This window comes from Passer domesticus, chromosome 9 (assembly GCF_036417665.1).
Source record: "Passer domesticus isolate bPasDom1 chromosome 9, bPasDom1.hap1, whole genome shotgun sequence".
In the NCBI taxonomy this organism is placed as follows: Eukaryota; Metazoa; Chordata; class Aves; order Passeriformes; family Passeridae; genus Passer; species Passer domesticus.
This window is the reverse complement of record NC_087482.1, coordinates 43,980,070-44,001,668: the sequence shown is the minus strand read 5'-3', so window position 1 is coordinate 44,001,668 and position 21,599 is coordinate 43,980,070. Positions and strand designations below refer to the sequence as shown.

At 43.9% G+C, this 21,599-nt stretch overlaps 1 protein-coding gene across 3 annotated transcripts in view; it reads left to right on the top strand.

The window, feature by feature from the left end:
- The window catches only part of LOC135308216 (uncharacterized), a 73,092-nt gene that overhangs the window by 45,328 nt on the left and 6,165 nt on the right, over positions 1-21,599 (top strand). The window contains exons 2-9 of one of the 3 annotated variants that reach the window (XM_064433111.1): positions 4,918-4,987; positions 5,693-5,744; positions 7,959-8,002; positions 10,930-11,111; positions 12,842-13,148; positions 13,422-13,527; positions 13,828-13,845; positions 13,926-13,979. In XM_064433111.1, the coding sequence (XP_064289181.1) occupies positions 10,958-11,111; positions 12,842-13,148; positions 13,422-13,527; positions 13,828-13,845; positions 13,926-13,979 (639 nt within the window). In that variant the 5' untranslated portion in view covers positions 4,918-4,987; positions 5,693-5,744; positions 7,959-8,002; positions 10,930-10,957. Of the gene's footprint in view, positions 1-4,917; positions 4,988-5,692; positions 5,745-7,958; positions 8,003-10,929; positions 11,112-12,336; positions 12,564-12,841; positions 13,149-13,421; positions 13,528-13,827; positions 13,980-15,488; positions 16,748-19,494; positions 20,184-21,599 lie in introns of those variants that run through there. The other 2 variants (XR_010368760.1, XR_010368759.1) reach the window with 2 other exon arrangements.

The window sequence follows — 21,599 nt, the reverse complement described above, 5'->3', positions numbered from 1 at the left end:
TTTATCCTGGAGTATTATTCCTTGAGCCAGATTCCCTGAGAAGATGAAATGGAGCTGTTGGGGCCACAGAAATGTAAATCCACCCTGAGTGAGGGCTGGCTCTGCAGCCTGGGATCTCGTGGTTACGTGGAGTGTTTGACAGAACAGCTACTGAGGAAAATAAAGAAGATGAACTATGCAGAACAAGCAGATGAGATTAAGAGTACAAGGTCAAATTTCATGAAATAACTCAAGTCAGGCATAATAAAAAGGAAAGACACAGAGCATAAAATGCTTTGGAGGGACAGGATGTTGGAGAGGACTGGATGTGTGCTAAGCAGAAACCCAATAAACCCAATTACTCTGGTTATTACTGCCTTCACTACTGCTACAGAGGCAGCTCAGTGCCTCATTAGTCATTCCTTGCAGAATTATCATCTATCATGGCCTCATCTTTTCCTTTCTCCCTTGGGAATGCAGAAAGGAAAACAAATCCATAAGCTGTCCCCTCCCCGTGTCCCCCAACGAGCTTTAGAAAAGCTTCCTCATCCTTCAGAAGAACAATCAATATTAAGCATCTTTTACTTTGCCAGGGATTGATTCTGTCTCATTCCCCATTACTCATAAAAAAGGGACATTTGGGCTCAATTTTATTTGTGTTTAAGAGATGACAAAGACGCAGGTAGCTGAAAAATTCATGGAAACTTCCCTGGTGCTTCTTGTAGAGCTTTGGCAGCAACCTCGAGGGACAGGACTGCCCCAAGAATGAAAAGTTCTCTCCCACATCATCCTCTAAAGCCTATGAACACAAATAAATATGGCAAGAGCTTAAAACTCTCAGGGAAATGGTTCTTCTACAGAATGTTGCAGTTATTCTGCTTGTAGAATTTGTGGGTGGGAATCTCAGATACTTTTAAAAGTATTGCTTAAAAAAACTAACCTTTTAGTTAAAAATATGTAATGAGTCTTGTATTTTTATCAATAATTTTTATTATTTCTTAAAATAATTAAATTTTATTAGTAACATTTATTTTAATCAATACTGAAATATCACTTGACGCAGATCTAAGCTGGCTCCTGAAATTAGTGGGATTTTCAGATGGTTGTTTTGTCAGTATCACCCCACAAACACAGGCTATAGAAAGTCCCTCAATTCTAATTAATTTGATTTTTAAATTCCTACCCCCTGGGAAGGCCAGGACCACAGAGCTGAACAGACCACCTGTGCAGCTCCTGGATAATTGGAGGAGTTTGACAAAAGATGTTTAGTTCAGAACATGTCCAGAGTCAGCAGAATCCACCCCAACATTGTTGAGTAATGTCAAAACTTTTAGTAAGTGCTGACAAATGCCACCATAATTTGTCACAGGAACAAGAAAACTCCACAATATCAAAATTCCCTGTAGAGGCAAGAAAAAAAATGCCTGTAAATTCTAAGGAGTAAACTGTACCTTGCTATTGAAAGGAAGACAAAGAGCTTTGAGACAAACTCTGCTTTTCTGTCTTGAGAGGAAATTCTCTTTTCATCTTCGAGCAGCAATAATAAAGATAATAAAGCAGGATAAGCAGCCTGCTTTTATTGAACTGTTTCAGAACAGAGTCCTTAACAACATGTTTCCTTCCATCCTGTGATTTCTTCTGACTCCAATAAAGTTAAATCAGAGAGCCTGGAATGTTGTGCTGGGGATGTTCAATTAGTTCCACAGTGTCCGTGTGAGTTAATGCCGTTGGAGGGAAGCAGCACTTGAGCGCTCGCACAAGATTTGTGTTCACTTCTGTTAATTCAGACACGTCCTAGCAGATGTCTGATTAGACTAATTTGAAATTGAATGGCGAGGAAGGAAAAAAGAAAAGTTTGCATTCATTGAGAATGACTGAACAAAAGATGAAAACTGTGTGTCTCTTTGTTTGCTGAGCCTGGAGTGTGTCTGGAGCTGCTGAGCTCGGCTTCCTCCCATCCCCTGCTCTCCACTCAGCAGATCCCACCCAGACAGCAGGCTGCACATTCCCATTGCAGAGATTTATTTTAAATAAGCAAACACTCCGAGTTAAACAAACATTTGATGAACACAGCACTCCGGGATAATCAGAGGAATTGAAAATAAGGAGGCAAAGATACTTTGCACATCCTCCACAGGCTGGAACTCCAGCTGCTGTCGTGGGCTCGGGTTCTTTAGCAACATCAAAAGTTCTGGGTCAGAAGTTTTTCCACGTGTTTTGAAGGAAAAGAGGATCTGTACTTCCTGATGTTGTAACTAATCCTTTTCTGGAAGGTGTTTCCATGACTTGGAATTGTTTGGGCATTACTTGGGGTTTTATTCTTCTTTAGTGTTGAGCAGGGCTGGGTTTGGACAAGCTCTGTCCTACAGAGAGTGTCAGAATGGGGTGTGGAAGATGCTTGGAGTGCTCCTCTCTAGATTTGCCTCTTCAAAGATGAAGGAAAAGCACAGGAAGTAACATTCTAAACCGGGCAGATATTCTGGATAATTTAAAAATACCTCAGAGCTGAAGTTGGGTTGGATGACTGATGCTGATGGCGATGATGATGATGATGATGATGATGATGCCTCAGAGTTGAAGTTGGGTTAGATGATGACGATGTTGATGATGAATTATTATTATTATTATTAATGTTATTTCTTTAAAGGAATCCATATATATATTAAAATATGGGAATTTTCAAAAGTTCCTCATCAATTTAGGAAATTAATTGTGCCATTAAGCACTAAGTTCAAGAATTGGTTTTAGGAGGACAATTCTCACTGGAAGTCAAATACTGCTGGTACTGGATGACGTGTGAGGGTGGAAAGGTGAAATTCTTTGTGGCAAGGCCCAGATCATTGATGTGGCACTTGAGCAGCAATTGGTGTGGGAAGAATTGGGGCTGGAGAAATGCCACCAGCTTTTCTGTGTGCAGAAAACACAGCTTTTGTGCAGAAAATGCAGCTTTTCTGTGTGTGTCAGGGGCAGGGAGGGCTGGTTTGGATTTTCCAGCAGTTTCCTTGGCTGCTCATTTCCCCACCTCGGCTCTCTGACCTCCCTTGTGCCCTGGGAGCAGGGTTAGGATGGGTGCAAAGGTGTTCCCCTGCTTGAGTGAGACCCAAAAATGCCTTTCCAGGGGGAGCCAAGGTGACCAGAGTCTCCAGACTGAAACTGAGGAACCTGACAGGATTTCTGATTTCAGGGAATGTGGTTCTGGCTTTACACAGCTTCTTAGGAATAGAGGAATTTTGGTCTCTTGAAATCCTGATTTTGAATACCTTGGTATTTGCAGAAATGCAGGTGCACAGGAAACTAAGGAGAGTCATTACTGCCCACCAAATTTCCAGCTCTTTTAGTATAGGACTGGAATTGTGATTATTTTTAGCCTAATTTTACAATTTTTCTGCTTAATCCTGCCAAAGGATGGAAGTGCTCACACAACTGACCTCCTCCTCCACCACATGAGATAGAGAGGAGATGCTGTCCCATTTAAATGTTTGGACACATTTAATTTTTTTATTTTAAATACTTTTGAAGGAAAATATCTGATATTTTTCCAAGCACCCATATTGCATCTTGAAAATCCTTCTATTTTTAATCTGGTGTCTGACTGTCAAGGGTGGACTCAACAATGTTTTCATGACAGCCCATATGCTTCCAATGTACTCCCTACAGCTAAAACTTTGGAAATTCCCTGTCAACAGGCCCAAATCCATTGGAGTTTCACTCAACAGCCAAAAGTTCAGTTCTGCTTTCCCATGGTTACCTCTGGAAGTTTCTTGGAGCAGAATTAAATGGCTGCTCCATGCTCTCAGTATATTGCAGGGAATATTAAAGATCTACCTGCAGTACCTAAGGCTACAAACATAATGTATGCAATTAAACCCTAGATAATAACTTTTTAAACTTGCCTTTAATATCCAATGAGTTTCAAATTAAAATGGAATTTTAGCTAATATAGCCTAATTTAATATATTAAAAAGTTCTGCTGTATTTTTTTTAACCATAACAGATACACATCTCTGCTCTTATTTTACACCAAAGGTGCTGGAATGCTGTGAGAAAGGGGTTTTTAGGAAAAGTATGTTTCCTTCAACTGCTTCATGGGCTGCTGGAGGAATGAGGGATGATCCAGCAGCTCCACTTCTTGTGTTGGCAGTTTTCTGTGTGGATGCAGAGGGGTGAACTGTATTTGAATTTTCTGTCCTTTGCTACCTGTTTTATCCAAAAAAAAAAAAAAAGGGATTGCAGGGTCCTTATTCTCCAGCTCTGATGGTGAACTGGGATCATTCTACATGAGGGATTTGAGGAAAAATGGGAATGTTGTCATCAGAAGCACAAATCAAGGAGAGGGAAACTTGGAGAGGTGAAGCTCTATTTGGAGATAACTTCCAAGAGATGTGGAGGGGCAGGATTTGTGCTTTAAATAGTTTCATTTCCTCGTGGTTAAATCTGGGCTGTGATTGCTGGGCTGGGTCTCCTGATCCAGGCTGTGGGAGCAGCCTCCTGGTTTCCCCCTGTGCCAGCTCTGATGGCAGGGTTTAACAGGGGGAGCAGCTTTACCCTGAAGGAGAATAATGGGACAGCTAAAATCCACATGTTCCTTCACCAAGCAGAGCAGATCCTGCTCCATGTGTGCCAGCCTTGGTTCATTTTAGCAGGTAACCCAGGTGGTATTTTCCTGGGGAGACAGAGTTCATGGATCAGCTCTGCGAACTTTTCACCTTCTTCCATCAGGTTTGTGGGGCCTGGAGGAGAGGAGCTGCTGGATTAGGAACAGGCTGGATTTGGGGAAGATGGGAGTGATGATGCTGAGGGAGGAAAAGTGCTTTGGGTACTGAGCCAAGCAGCAGTGCCCGGGCTCTGCTCCTCGAGTGCTGGGAGGGATTCTGGAGAATCCAACCTGCCACCAGGTTGGATAAATGCACTCCAGGAAAGTTTTGCCTCTTCTTCCAGGTGGGATCTCTGCACAACCACCGATAAATTAATCATCTTCAGCCTTCACCCAGCACTTTTTGATCACCAGGTATGATTTGCTCCTGGTTTCTGCAGCCCCAGCTCCACACACAGGGCCCACACATGTTCCTGAGGAGAAATTGAGCTTTTCAATCAGGCTTTCCATGGAAGCTCTGGGGTAATTCTTTGTGACACAGTTTGGAAATCCCTCCTTGGGCACATTGGAGCAACAGCAGAGTAATAAACTGGACAGGAAACATAAAGAGTGAAATAGAGTTGGTTGCACAGCAGTTTGAGAGGAAACAAGAACACTGCTCCACGCTGTCCTGGGAGAATCTGTATTTATGTCTTTGAGGGCTCCTGCAAAGCCAGGAATGGGATTTCAAGCTTGAATGGCTAAATGCAAATAGGGGGTAGATGTTCCTCCAGCTGCTTTCTTTCTGCTCCCCTCTCCTGTAAAAACAAGGCATCAAAGCTGAAATGATCCCCCAGGCCCCCAGTTTTTAATGCTGTAGGACAACTGGTGCCTGGAGAAGACAGATCTGTATGGCAGCAGTAGTAATGATTTTTAATTTGCATTTCAGTACCCAGGTTATTGCATATATAAAACTTCAATTATAACTTTAAAAGGCTGTTTGGATGTGATCCAGTGTGTGCCGGAGGAGAGGGAGCAGCCCTTGCCCCAAACCTGTTCAGGCTCAGGAACCAACAGGAGGCAAATCTCGGCATTACTGGGATTTTGGGATCAGATGTTGATATCTTGTGTGTTTTACAGGAGAAGGAAATGTTGTTACTCAAAGGAGGAGGAGGAGATTTCCACTTTACAGGTAAATGCAGGATATGCCTTTCCAAGGTGGCCTCAGCAAAGATAAAGTAGATTTTCTCTTCTTTATTCCCCAATGTCATTTGTTACCACGTGCTCTAGTTTTGATATTATAAATACCTCTATCTCCCCTTTCCCTTTGCTGGGATTGGATTCTAATTTGAGATAAGTGGATAACAGTGAGACCTTCTTCTTCTTAAAGGCTTAGTGAATCCATACGTGGGTATCTCAGCTTTCCAGCACATCCTCCAACATATCTGATGGACAGCAGAGTGTGCAGAGCTATCTTCCAGAAAAAACAGGGAGCAGGGAAAAACATCTTCCAGTGGTGGTTGTGGCACTGAACACCAATATTCACTAAAATGATGCTGTTTGTAATTGAAATATTTTTATTAAATGGAGGAACATCACAAGGTTTATGGGGTTTTGAAAGCTAAAATGTTTTGTTAAAAGGCTTTTTATTTTGTATCCATTCTGCCACGTGTGTCTTGGATTTCACAGATTTTATGCAGCAGTAAAATCAAAGCAAAACTCCATTGTGAGTTCCTACATTGTTGCAAACTCCACCCTAGATAAATAACTCAGGGAGTAATTAATACAATTAGCATTTTTCATAAGGCAAAGCAAGACTAAAGCTCAATGCTAAACAAGGTGAAGATATTTTTATTTAGACTAGAACTGCAGAACCGTCAAACTCCCGAAATTCAACTACTACAATTTAAGAATATTTTTAAAAAAGAAGGGGGGGGGGGACATTAAGATAGTAATTTCATTTTTATATTTGATTAGCAGGAAGACCTGAAGGGATTCATATCCTGATTGAAACTCATTTTGTAAGCTGCCCATCAGAAGTTCATGGAGTTGTTTTTATTATCATCACTAAACTTTGGCTGTCCTTCAGAACCTGAGGCAGGATCAAGTTGGGATTTTCCTCCTTTATACAGAATATGGCATTTTATTTGTCATTTGAAAATCACATGAAACAAAGCTGAGATGACCAAAAAATCATGGCCAGATGCAAGTTGCACTTAAAATTTAATATTTTGGTCGTTATCTATGACATCCACTGCATTCCTGATTTCAACTCTTTGAACAGAGAGGGTGTAAAATATCTTATTTTTGTGCTGAAAGTAATTATTGGCTTGAAATGTCAACATAACTATCCAATGCACAGTTCATGTTGTGTAATTAGTACTACAGAGAAGCAGGGTGGAGATGTGCTAAGTAGGAGTGAGCTTAAAATACATTATTAATTAAGGAAAAGAAATTCCAGACTATTCCATTATGTAACTGGAACCAAAAAAAAAGAGGATTTCCCCCCCCCCCACTTTTTATACTGAGCTAATTCATTAAGAAATTTATTAATTGAACATTATTATGAAAGAAAGGAAAGGCTGAAAATAGTGGGATTTAGAGCAGTGAAACAGTGAATCCTATTTTAAAAATATCTTTTAAAATTAATTTCTGGTTAATAATGGCATATTCCCCTCTCAGAAGCTGTTTGTGTACTCCAAGTCTGTGACACACAAATGGAGGTTGATGTGTCAATATGATTCATTAATAAAAATTATCTTGTCCGTGGGTACAAATTGAGGCTTTTTGCAGGCATCTCTAAACAATCCCCATCTGCCCAAATGGCTGCAAATGTGGCTGTGAACAGATCTTAAACCTTCACCACCCAAATCACAGGCTGGAAAATTCCACATTTTTGCATTTAATGGACTTGTAGCAGATGGGAAACTTTTCTGAGTTGTGCCGTTCAAGACATCCCTGTGGAATGCACTTTTTTCTGGATATTTTTTCCTACAGATAAATGGCAAAATTGACTTTTGAGAAGCCAACTCAGCAACAGTTCTGTTTATCAATATAACAGCAAGGCTGAAAGTGAGCACAATCAGAGTTCTCACAGATGTTTTTCCTGAAGGGCAATAATAATAATGGTAGACTTTGAGCAGCTTCCATACCTGGGAGCTTCAAACATCCTTCCAGAAAATCTCCTCAGCTGTGCCACAAGTACTGTGGCACCTCTGCCAAAAGATAAGTATAAAAAGGAAAGATAGGAACACAAAGCAGGGACTTTCTGAGTGAATTCTGGGACAAATTCAACATTTGAAGCTTATTCCATCCCCTGCCCAAGTGGATCCCTGACCTCTGGTTTGTGTAGGGGCTGTGCTGACGGAAAACAGGGAATCTGATAATTTATTTTACCTTTTCCCAGTGCTTCCCAGATTGCCACCCTCTGCTCTGCTTAATTAAAACCAGGTGAGGTTTTTTTGAGGGTGAGTGAGATAAGGGTTTGCTCCATGCCTCCTCTGCAGATCACATCTGGCCTGATCTTTGGAGCAGTGTGGTGCTTGAGTTACTGAAATTATTTTTGCAAATAGTTTTGCTCACCTGTGTGTTTGGGGAGGGGATTTCTGGTTGCTTGTTTTTATTTTGGGTGTTTAGACTGATGCTTCAGGTTTGGTTTTATATTTTTCAGATTCTGTGCTGCTTTAGTGTGTGGGGCTGGGTTCACATCAGGGCATGGTGAGCTCTGTGCACAGAGCAGGGAGACAAAACAATTCCTGCTCCGGCTGGGCACCAAGGACAAATGATCCCAATCTCAGCCCAGGAGCACAAACCCCGTGGGCTGCAGAGAGAAAAACAAGCAGGGTGGGACTGCAGGGGCTGCAGCTGGGGTTGGACACTGAACTGCAATGTGCACATGGAGCAGAGCTGAGCCCAGGGAGAGACCCCGGGAGCGCTCGTGCATTTTGGGACCATTTGGGTTCATCTTGGGTTCATTTTGGGACCATTTTGGTTCATCTGGGGTTCATTTTGGGACCATTTGGGTTCATCTTGGGTGCATCTTGGGACCATTTGGGTTCATCTTGGGTTCATTTTGGGACCATTTGGGTTCATCTTGGGTTCATCTTGGGACCATTTTGGTTCATCTGGGGTTCATTTTGGGACCATTTGGGTTCATCTTGGGTGCATTTTGGGACCATTTGGGTTCCTCTTGGGTGCATTTTGGGACCATTTTGGTTCATCTGGGGTTCATTTTGGGACCATTTGGGTTCATCTTGGGTGCATTTTGGGACCATTTGGGTTCATCCTGGGTGCAGCCCTGGATGGGCTCTGGTGCTGCCCAAGGTGGATCCATGGAGGAGATCCTTTGAATCAATCCCTGCTTTATTCTGGAACTCTGCCCAGCCTCTGCTCTAGGGCAGCCTGCACAAGGCATCAAAACCATCTTCCCAGAGGATGCTCCTTCTCCAAGCAACCACAGCAGAAAGCAAACATCTCACAGAGAGCCCTGAAGCTGCAGGAGGTGGGGACGGGGCATTTGGCACCTGCAATAATTCCCTCCATTTGCTGGAAAGGAGCAAGCCAGCAATATCCAGGTTTTTTCTAACTTATCCACTGCTGTGGTAATTTCTGAGGCAGTGCAATTCTTAATAAATTTCACAGAGCTGAGCAGTTTGGGGCTGCAGTGGCTGTTTTCACCCAGCCCCGGGCTGAGCCACTGTGCTCTTCATTCTTCCAAAAGTGAGGGCTCTGGCACAAGAATTGTTTTTGCTGGAATTAGACAAATGCAGGTGGCAAGGAGAGTTAATTATGTAACAGTGGGAATGCGAGAGCTCCTAAAGGATTTGAGCATTTTCCAGTGATCCTAATCTGCTTGGGAGCAAGTAGCACCTGTGAGGGAACATTTCACAGGAAAATAGGGCTTTGGAGATGCATGTGGCCTTGGCCCAGAATTCTTTTTTTGTGCTGAATTTGAGCACAAAAAAGGGAAAAAAACAGCTGGACAAGGACTACACAAAGTGAGAGCACAGAGAAAAGCATAGAAGCCTTTATGTCTACAGGAAGATAATCTAAAATACATCCCTCCAAGTGTCCAAGGCCAGGTTGGACAGGGCTTGGAGCAGCCTGGGACAGTGGAAGGTGTTTCTCTCTGCCCATGATAGGGGTGGCACTGGATGGGTTTTAAGGTCCCTTGCAACCCAAACACTTCCAGAATTCACCCAAGCAGTGACAGAATCAATGCCCCAAGAGCTGCTATGAAAAAAATCATGTTAGAGCAGTAAAAAATTATTTTCATGTGTGTAACCTTGACAAGCAAAAGCCAAAGGTGATCAAAAAACAGCAGCTGGCTTTTGGTGCAGGTAACAGAAGGGTGGTTCCACCTCTGACAATAGAAAACACCTGCAAGTTTGTGGCACTGACAGAAAAAAACCCTCTTGTGCCAGTGCTGGCTGTCACTGTCCTGTGGTGTTCAGGGTCACTGGAGTGTCCTCACCCCCAGCATCCACTTCCTAAATCTTGTGCTGTGCAGCACCCAGTGTTTTATGGCCCCAGCTCTGCCCTGGCAGTGGCTGTGTGTATTTGAAGTATATTTAGAGCTCTGGGCAGTTGTTTAGCAGCTGATAAATGGGTGCCAGCAGGACCCTCTGCAGCCTCGGGGTCAGCACTGCTTGAGGGCAGTCCCTGAATTCACCTGGATTTCAGCAGCTTTAGGGCTGGTTATTCCTGGTTATTCCATCTGCTTGCAGATCTCAAGCCTTCCATTCTTGCTGCTGCTCCTGACAGAATCTCCATTAGATATGAAAATGCAGGGACAGGGGACAGGGGGATCCTGGCTGCAGGACAGAGATGCCCCATGGGCTGCAGTGTCACAGTGGGCTCAGTGTTTCTGTCACCTGCCAGTGTAAGGCTGCCCCCCTTTGGGGGAAGGTGCTGATATTTCTCTCAGGATAATTGGCTGATTTCTGCTTTGCCAGTACATAATATTGAGGGAAAAGTTACTTTTTTGGGTTATTTTTTGTTTGGGGAAGCATTGCTTCTGTTGCTTGAGTCTGTAAATGACAGTGTGGAACATAAATAAATTTTTGACTTTCAGAAAAGGAGAATCTTGGGATGCAGAGATAGAAATTCAGAATTAGACCTTTTTAACCCTTTTATCATAGAAATGTACTTCTTCCTTCAGTACTATTTTTTTTACAGAAATCATCCTCCTTTTGGCACCTGTTTTTCATGCTGGAAGGAAGAGTGGTGCCAGCTGAAAGGGAGTGTAAAGTCACAGCTAAAAAATGGTTCTGCCTCCTGTTCAAAGGATCCTGATTATCAAAATTCTTCCCAAGAGCTCTCCCTGTTTCTAAAACACTTTTCTGAAAAGCTGTTGAAATCTACTGTTTTTTCCTTAGACAACCCTGTGTAATACCCACTGGGGAGATGGAGCAGGCCCTTAATGGTGTGAATTTCATTACCACAAAATGCTTTAAAATCACAGAGTCAATCAAGGTTGGAAAAGTTCTCCAAGATCACAAAGTCCAGCCTTCAGCCAAACACCAGCACTCCCAGAGACTGGGAGCACAGGGACTCCAGGGTGAGTTCTGCCAGCAAATTTGTTGTTACTTTTTCTGAACTGTCATTTTTGAGGTGCACAGAATAAGGACAGAGGTGAGCAGCACTTAAAAACCACTGCCTGTGCTCAGCCTTCCCCTACAGGTTCCTTACACTGTGTTATGTTTTTTATATATTCACATTTTCCTCCAAACTTGAGTTTACATTTTGATCAAAATGAGTAATTTGCTTTTCCTGGAAGCTCTTGGAAAGCTCTTCATGGCTGCAGCCCTTTGGGAAGCCAAAACCACCACGCAGCCTCTGCAGAGGCAATTCCAGCACCTCTCTGCCCTCACTCATGCGACTCCTTCCAGTTGGATTGTTCCCCTATTTTCACAGTGAAAGAATATCCTTCAACTGGTTTCCCAAATATCTTAGAATTAAAAAAAAAAAAAGAACCTTTTGTTGGTGTTTCTAAAAGTCTGAGAGTAGGAAACATCCAAACTGATGTAGTTTGAAATGGGGTAAAATAAATTTTGCTCCAGCACCGTTTAGTGGTGGCACATTTTGAGGTCAGGACCCCAAAAGGTCACAGAAAAGAAGTGGGGGACATCCTCCCAGAATCCACAGAGCCAAGTGTGCAGTAATAAATATTAAATGATGTTTCTGGCTAGGAGATGATTTGTATTCCACAGCTGCATTTCTTGTGTTCGAGACAGAGAAGTGAATTTGTATCCCATGGAGATGTTTTATTTATGCTTTCTTATTTCCAAACTTGATAAACATACACACCAAACTCAGAAATACATAACTCCTCTTAGGTAATCCAGCTTTTAATGTAATTTTGCTAGAATTAATAGTTTGAGATGAAAATAGAAAAAAATCCCCAGTGCTTGAACTTGCCATGGTTTGGGACTGGAATTCTGTGGGGTTTTTCAGCATCCACTGAAGACCAGACAACTGGAAAGGCCAGGAGAATTTTTAAAATTCCATACTGCAGAGAAATGGGGAAAAGCTTCACTAGAAATGAGTCTCCTCACAGATTTTGGGTTCATTGCAGCCCAACTAAAAATCTCAGTGGGCTTAATCCTGTTTTACCATATTGCAATTAAGAGCAAAAGACATAAAACCAATTGGGCTGGCATCCATCACATGGATGTGCTTTTGTTTTAAAGGACACCCCTGTCTATAATATGTTCACACGGACATGAGGTTCATCCCTGGTTTTCAGGGAAATCCTGGGGAATATTATTCCCAGTCCAGCCTAACCCCAATATCTGGCTGATCTTTGGAGCATTGTGGTTCTTGAGTTATTCTGAGTATTTTTGCAAATAATTTTGCTCACCTGGGTGTTTGGGGAGGGGATTTCTGTTTGCATGTTTGCGTTTGAGGTTATTTAAACCATCTGTGGGCAATGACCACAACAGGCCAGGGACACCACTGGTCCCAGTTTAACCTGCTCCACTGGTTCTGTACAATGGGAGAACTGTTCAAGGTTGGACCTGGAATAGTGGAAGGTGTTCCTGTCCCTGGCTGGGGGTTGGAATTAGGTGATCTTTAAGGTCCCTTCCAACCCAGAGCATTGTGTAATTCTGTGATATGGAGAGTATTTAAGGGATTTCTTGCTGTTATAAAGCTGTCCCTGGTGTTTGGGGGTGAATAATATCAAATAACCTCACTGGAAAAAAGGCTGGGAGCTCAGGGAAGGAATGCTAGCAGAGGCTGGAGCAGGAAAACCTGGTGCTTTTTTCTCTTTTTAAAAAATCTTTTTAGGACCTCACATTTGGCGATCTGGCACGCATCAGCTGCTGGAGACTCACAGAAGCTCCTCTTCCACATTGCAGTTCTCCTGCAAAGTGCACCAAGCATGGCCTGTGTGCCTCCAGGTTCCGTGGGCTGGCTCTCAGAGTTCTCTTGGCTGCAGGGAGAAGTCATGGCTGGGGCTCAGCTGGCCTCTGATTGCCTGCAGGTGGCTTGTTTTCCAAAATATCCTTGGAACTGGAGCCTGCACACATCTGCCTGATGCTTCCCCAGAACAACTTCCCAGTTCCAGTGATGCTCTTTGGATTCCCAGTCCAAGGTGAGGACGTGGACAAGTTGTTGGGATGCTGGCCCAGCACAGAGTGGAGATTGCTTGGAAAATGTTGAACCATTGGTCATCTGGAATCCATTCCATTCCTAGCAGGGAAAAGCAGAGCAGAGAGCTCCAATTAGCTGCTGCTCGTTTGCAACCATGTCAGTTAATTAGCTGAAGACCGACCAGATGGGGAAGGGTTTCTCACAGAGCTCTCAGAGGCACTTCTTGTTGCCCAGTTTTGAGCACGTGGGATTTTAATTTTTTCCATTTTTCCAGGAGGCTGAACACAGGAAGGGAAATTGGACCTGCAGTCCTTTGTTCCTTTTTGAGAAGGGTTGGGTTCTCCTCAGGTTTCAGTCTGCAGGGCACTGATGGAAACCAGGTGAGTTTGTGTCAGCAAAGATGCTCTTGATCATCATGGATGGGAACTGGGAATGGATGGGAATGAAATCAGGCCATGTATGGGAACTGGGAATGAAGTCAGGCCATGGATGGGAACTGGGAATGGATGGGAATGAAGTCAGGCCATGGATGGGAATGAAGTCAGGCCATGGAGGGGAACTGGGAATGAAGTCAGAGCTTCAGGTGAGCCTCTGCCCACTGCCCTGGTGATCCCAGAGCCAGAGGGGACAGCCACAAGCAGATAAATCTTTTCCCCCAAGATAACCATTGTGCATTCCAGGGCACCTCTGTGATACAGGTGGGCACAGAGCTGACCAGCAGCACTGGAGCAGGATTTGGGATTGCAGAAGGAAACCTGTCTCCTCTTTCCAATTCCAGCACAGCTACACGGATCTTGGAGGAATGGTTATCTTGGGCTGTGGGTGCACCCAGGTGAGTCCACGTCCTAAATGATGATGATAACATGAATCAAATGGCACATTTGGCAGTGACACCCATTCTGATATGAGCACCTGTCTCCAGGAGCACTGATCAGGCCTTGGCCCCCAGGCAGAGACCCATCTGCACCTTCCTTGCCCCATATTTGCATTTTTAGAGAGCTCTGTTTTCCACTGTCTGTGCCCTGCTTCCCCAGACTCTTGTTTGTGCCTCTCTCAGTTCAGGCTCCTCCACGATTCCTGCTTCCTTTGACATTTCTTTTATTGCTCTCCCGTGCACCAGCTCACATTAACACGTGTTAGAACAGCAGCATCTTTTTGTAGCACTGGTTTTAATTAGTCTGCACCTTCCCCTGGGATGGTGTTTGCTCCAAAGCTTCCTGCAGGTGCTGTTCTGTGCCTGCATTACCTGTAGGTGATACAACACAGGAGCTGGTTGTGTTTCAGGTGACTCCAAAAGCGCTCCCCAGCGTGCAGAATTCTCTGATCTTGGCTGATGAAAACCACTGGCAGTGTGGAAGAGTATTTTTCATGCTGAGGGAAGGGAAGGATGAAGGTGGGCAAAGCCACTTCTGTGGGTTTGGTGTTCAGAGCCCACCTGCTTGAAGGGACACCAGTGTCTGAGTGCCATCGATGTCTCTCAAGGATTCTTTGTTTCAAAGTGTGTTAGGAGCAGGACTGGAGGAGCAGTTTAGAGGATCAGTAAGGCAGGTGCTGATACAGTGCAAATAGGCTGCTTTATGCACATTTGCAATGACTAATCCCAGGAGTAACTGCAATGAAGTTGTATTAGTTGTGTTATGAGGGCCTGCACTCCTCTCTCTGAATCTGCCACGCCACATTTTCCTATTATCACACCCTGCACAGAGCCTTTGATAACTTCACAGTTCCCTGTGTTTCGCTGGTGGGCTCCATAAACCCTGACTAATTATTTTTACATCCTACATCTCCTCATTACAGCGTGCCTGACTCTGTGCCGTGCTGCTCACAGCGAGTTCTGTGAAACACATCACATCATCAGGAGCTCTGCTGCTCCAAGCCATGGCAAATCTAAAACCTGGCACTTCTTTCTCAGTTTGCTTTCTAGCACCTGGGATCTTGACTTTGTTTCTGTGATCTGCATCTTGGCCTGTTTAATTACTCTTCTGTTTGTATGGAGCTGATGATCAGCTGTGCTCAGAGTATTTATTATAAGTGACCATTTACCCCAGTTCTGTGCAGAACCCCAGAATGGTTTGGGATTGACAGAGCCACAACGGCCAATATATCCATTGAATTATAGCCTTCATGAAGATTAATGGTGGTTTGAGGCAAGAGTGCAATCCTGCTTTATTTCTGGTTTAATTCCTAATTTACAGTTCCTTTCTTGCCTGGTGGTGCCTGCTCTGTTCTCTTGTTGCTTCCATGAAAAACAGATGTAAAAACCAAAACCTGAGATTGGAATTTGAATCTTCACTGCTTCTTCTTTCAGCATTATTGATCACTTCCATTAATGCTCTTCCAGGAATGAGGCCTGGAAGGGCTCAGAGCAGCAGCAGGGCAGAGGCAGAAATGCCTGTCCAGGAGCAGGGCTTTTGTCCTGCCCTCCTCCAGGAGAAAGAAACAACCCCACATGTGAAGCGTCCCTGAAAAAAGCATTTTGTTCTCCAGTGTCTTCTCATTTCCTTGGCATTCACTGCACTCTGTGCACACATCACCTGGGGAATGTGCATTGAGCTGGTGCACCTTGGAGATGCTCAAACACTCAGGAAAATCTGCATTTTTAGATGCTGATTTCTGAACCGACACTCTCTGACAGATTATTCACTTTGGATGTATCAGTTACCTTTTTAAACTATTGATAAACCACCAGAGGAAAGAATGTGCTTCGGGCTGGACTGGGGTGCAGGAGGGTCGTGAGATTTGTTACGAAATACGAGCACCAACCATTTTCCTACATCCTGCTGTGTGCGAGTGCATCCTGGCAGAACTCCCTGCCTGATTTTCAGGCTGGCTCTCCTGGCTCGCGGGAAGGTGGCTTAGCTAAAGCTGTATTGTGTGTCCCCTTCACGGAGCTGAAAAGAGAAAAGAGACAAAGAAGGAAACAAAGAATTAAGCGGTTGTGTCATTAAGCCTTCAGCATTTGCAGACAGGGCTTTGGCACAGCTTGGCTTCCCAGTGCTAAGCACTTGGGCTGGTTGTGGTCGTTCAGTGACTTATTAAAGCCCTCAAAGCTTTTTCAGGATTTCTTCTTTTGTTAACTTCTGTCACACAAAGAGTTTTTAATGCTTTTCTCTCATTTCCCGTATTGTAGCCCTGCAATATTCAGATTAGGTGAGTGGAAAGAGCAGTGATTTCATTATGGATGTGGAAGAAGAGTTTGTAGGAGTTCCCTGTGACAAACAGACAGTAATTTTCCTGACATGAGGGGAACATTAGTGAATCTGCTGTTACATTTAGAGGTAACCAAACCTTTTCAGCTCAGGGAACCTTCTCAGCTCAGCTCCACAGTTGTTTTTGTGGGAGATAATTTGTCATTTGAAAAGTGGAAATTAGTCCACAATAACCCACCCACAGTCCAAAGCAGCTCTGTGGCTTTTTAAAATAGCATTTTAACTCTTTCTGTGACGGGAATTGGTGGGTTTTGTCTTTGGGACAGTGTCCACCCGCATTATCTTTTTTCATTCAGACAATTAAACACCAGTTTGCTGGGACAGAAGTGTAGCTAAAGGACTTAGCTGGTGCTTCAGTGGTTCTTCATCAATAAATGCAGCTGGGATGGAGGTGAGAAGCTGAGGGGAGCTTTGCCTGTCTGAGCTCAGTGGGAGCAAAGCCACATCACAGGAGGGCTGCAGGTAATGGAGAAACTCTCTCCTCCTGTGAGATTTCCACCAAAAGAAGCTTTGCTCCAGCAGCTTTGCTGCTCTGCAGGTGGGGAGGGGTGATCCCAGGGAGGGGTGGGGGTTTGGGTGGCTCAGGGTGGGCTATCCCTGCTCAGGGAGTGGCTCTGCCTCCATCCTGGTCCTCCCTGGGTTTCACTGTGCTGCCACATCCCTGTCACTGCCATAACTCCACTGAAGGGATTGTGGCCACCACCACCAGACCAGGTGACATCTTTGGATCATCACCATGCTGATTTAGTAATTATACAGATCTTGTTCTGTGGCCTACAGCAAGCAGAAAAAAACCCCACATAATAAGTCCAGAAATATTATATACTAGGTGTTTTAATTAAAATTTTTATTTATTTTGTTTTAGTCCATTTGAAATGTTGAGTGTAGCTCTGGGTTTAATGCAGGAAGGATTTTTTTAAATCTGCATATTAAAAGGAAAAGGAGTAGGGTTGTTCTAACATTTTAAGTGCATTTATACCAAGTATAAACTAGAATCCTGGATTTTATTTTTTAATGAAACTTAATTCAGCCTAGTTAGGAAACCAATAACCATATCTCCTAATTCAGTTTATTAAAGTAATAAACACAGCTATTGCAGGAAATGAAAACATTTCAGGGAATGAAATACAGAGTTCTCTGAAGAAGATACTCAAGTGGGGGTACCAGGCATTTCACAGCTATTTTGGTACTAATCAGAGCTCTCTGTTTCCAAAGATTGTGGGTATCACCTGGTCTCACTGGGGCTGTGGATGTTACAGATTCTCAGCATTTTGAGAGCTCCTCTGGCTTATTTGGATGTGTAAGGTGGATTTAGATGTCTGATTTTAAGCAATGAGACATTCAGGTGCTTGTCTTGGGCCCTGACTTTCAAAGGCAGCATCAGCTGCATTAAGCCTGACAAGACAGAGCTGGAATTATGGTTAATAATGGACTAAACTCCTCCCAGGCTGCAGAGCAGGAATAGCAAATACAGCAGGTTGGGTAGGAGAGGCCATCAGTCACTGCAGCAGTGTTTGCTCTCCATCCTCTTCACTGGGTTCCTGGAGATGGAAGAAAGAGCAAAGCTGAAAACACAAAAATTGATCTTTTGCCATCAAACTGGAATAGGAATGTCTGGGTTCTTTCTCAGCTCATGAACTTGAAACCATCAGGAATGGTTTGGGTTGGAAAGACCTTAAAAATCATCCAGTTCCTGCCATGGCAGGGACACCTCCCACTGTCCCAGGCTGCTCCAGCCCCAGTGTCCAACCTGGCCTTGGGCACTGCCAGGGATCCAGGGGCAGCCCCAGCTGCTCTGGGCAGGTCCTGTTGCAGATTTTGTTTCTTTATCTCTCAAGTTACAATGGTGTTTTACTCAGGCTGGGATCTTGGAGCTCAAAAGGAAAGGGGAAAGAAATCCAGGGCTAAGGATGAGATGAAAATGTTTGTTTAGGAGAACAGGCAATTTTAACCTGCCTTCTTATAAACCAACACACTGATAATGGAGATAAATCATACAGCTATGGAGATATCAAGACAGCATTTATGGACCCATATTGATTTTTGAGCATTGATTCCAAATCAGCCAAGTCTTGCTATTTCCTGCCTTCTTTTCCTCTTTCTCTCATTGCAGCAATCCAATCATCTTAGACGGCGATGCTGCAGTTTCTTCTTGGTAAGGCACTTTACAAAAAAAGAAAAAAAAAAGAACTTACAATTAAAAGTGAGCTATGGAGAGAGGGATTCTGTGGTTTTTGAAGAAGTTTGTGCTCAGCAGAGGTCACTTTCACTTACCTTTTCGTATTTTGAGGGAACTGCAGCTGAGACAGACGTGAGGTTTCCCGGGAAGCTCCGGAGCCTCCCCGGTGGTGCCGTTCCAGGTGGCTGATCCTTCACTTCTTGTCTCAGGAACTGGGCTGGGCTTGACAACCTCCTATTCCCCAGGACTACAGGAGCTGTGGTTAATTAATCTTCTCCTTTTTTCAGGGGTAATTACTCTAATTTGTATTGAAGGATTTTTGGAATTTTTTTCCCCCCTAAAGAGGCACTTTTTGATCCTGGGGTCCCCAGCACAGGAAGGACAAGGGGCATGGTTTCCATGTGACAAAGAGCAGGGTTGGATGGGATTTTGTTTCCTGGGAGGGTGGGCAGACCCTGCACAGGTGCCCAGAGCAGCTGGGGCTGCCCCTGGATCCCTGGCAGTGCCCAAGGCCAGGTTGGACAGGGCTGGAGCAGCCTGGGACAGTGGGAGCTGTCCCTGCCATGGCAGGGGTGGCACTGGGTGATTTTTTAGACCCCTTCCATCCCAATCCCATTCTGGGATTCTCTGGAGTTCTGAGCTCTCCATGTTTTTCTCACTCATAAACCTCTATTGTTTCCTCTTCTGGCTCTCTAAGAATATTGGTTGGTTTCCTTTAAAAAAAAGAGAAGAAGAAAAGGGATTGAGCAGCTCTTGCCACGAGGCAGCAAAATCTGTCCTGGCAATGCAGCGTGGCACAAGAAACCTTTTCCAGCTGCAGTGAGCAGAAGTACTCAGCAGAGCTATGGATTTGGATCATCCAAGGAGACTTCCAGTTATTTCCAGAGTCAGTTACCAGCCAGGAGTTTGTGTTTTTATGGCAATATTTAGGGATACAGCAGCTTTCTCTCCCCCTCCAGGCAGAGCAGATCACTTGAGTGAGCTGGAGAGGAGCACTCAGAGGGAAATGGGAGCAGAGGCAGCCACGAGGAGCAGGCACTTGGAGAAAGGCTTTGGAGAGAGCTCCCAGGAAAAATTATCCCTTTTCAGCAGCTGCTGGATGGCACAGCCCTGCTGGCAGGCCTCAGCACCTGCTCTGCTCAGGGCTGTGCTCAGCAGGGTCACTCTGTGCTCTGCTCCCAGGAGCAGCACTTGGACTGCAGTAGGAATTCCATCTGGACCTGCTTTTTCCTAACCTGAGCTGCCTGTGAGCTGAGCTTAGGCTTTAACCCCAGGACTCTCTAAAGCCCCACACTGAGGTCTCTCCCTGTTGGTATTTGGGTGTTTCTGGCAGTTTATGTTCTAACAAACAGCATTAACGTGCTGTAATACATTGGAATAAAAGTGCTTCATTTCCTACTGGAATTTCATGCTGCTTGTGGACTTAGGAATAGGATTTCCAAGGGATAGTGCTAAGCTCAGAGCCAGTTTCAAAGGGGCAGGCAGAAAGTCATTAGCAGCACTTGGATAATAAATTCTTCCTGTTCTGCATCAGTGAGATTTGTGATCCCCTTTACATATAGTTTATTATGATCATTCATTGGTTATCTTTTTGGCACTATTAAAGTAATCTGGAAAAGTACATTGTATATTATGACCACTACTTTTATTATAGCAGGCTCCTAAGTAGGAACACAGGAACACTGAAGGGGAAATAGAAGAGGGAAAAGATCTCCTGGGCTGGCACATCCTGTCTCCTGCTGGCACATCACATCACATAATTCCTGTCATAAATACAAGTAATATAAAACTCTATGTTTTGTTCACTTTGAAAAGAAAATGTTTTCCTAGTGTGTGTAAAGAAGATTAAAGTAAGCCAATCATAAATGTAATTATTGTGAGTTATAAAAGATAACAAGATTTTAGCCCTCAGGTTGCTTTCTTTTGGGGTTTGGGGAGGAAGAGTTGGTTTTATGCTGTTTGGGTTTATTTCTTTCTCTGGGAGGGCTTTGTTCAGGGAACTGCAATAACTTGGATCGTTTTCTCTTGCACAGCCTCACACACAGATCCAGGCTGGCTCCTGCTGCAGTCAGGCTCCAGCCCAGCTCTGTCCCATGAAAAATGGAGTTTTTCAGGGAAGAATTCTTCCCTGTGGCTGCCCCTGGATCCCTGGCAGTGCCCAAGGCCAGGCTGGATGCTGCTTGGAGCCACCTGGGACAGTGGAAGGTGTCCCTGCCCATGGGAGTTGGAATAGGATGGATAGTTGGAATAGGAGGGCTTTAGGGTCCCATCCAACCCAAACCATTTGGGGATTCTATTATTCTATTTCTTTCCTGTTTTCTGAGGTTATTTTTTTAAATCCAGAAGCACAAGTGATGTTGATTACCAAACAGGCATTTTTTGCCATGACATATTAGAGATGTTAATAACTTAAATTATAATTTTACTTTTCGTGTGCCCCAACACCTCATTTTCATTCAAAGGCATAAGCTTTTTTCATTCCCTAAACAAAATTCAGGTGCTGCCTGCTAAGCAGCATCCCATCACGAGGCTGAAATATTCTGTACCATTCTGCACAAGCCTGAATGGCAGCAGGAAGGCTGAATTCATTCTGTCACCACACAATGCACAACACCATCTTTTAGCTTTTCACAAACCTGATAAATCCTTCACAAACCAGCCCAAAATAGAAGCAGCCATAGAATTCTCTGAAGTTGTCAGCAAGATTTCTTGAATGAATTTTAATCTCTCCTCCAGGAAAAGGCTTCTACAGCAAAGGTTTCTGCAGCAAATTCCAGGTTTCCTCTGCCCATTAAAAACTGCTTGCAAATATGTATATTTATATATGTGCTCTCACACATTTACATGTCATTGTTGAGTAATTCACTTTTTGTCTTTTTTATTAGAGTAGCTTGCACTTAAAAAGCCAAGTCTGGATGATCCCAATGCAAATGCAGAAATTCAGGAGCTGAAGAGTTACTGAAAATATCAGTTGAATTAATATTTTTCACGTAACATTAACTCCAGCTGTCGGTTAGCATTTTAAAAATAAGTTTCTGAACAGCCAAATGCTCAGACACACAGA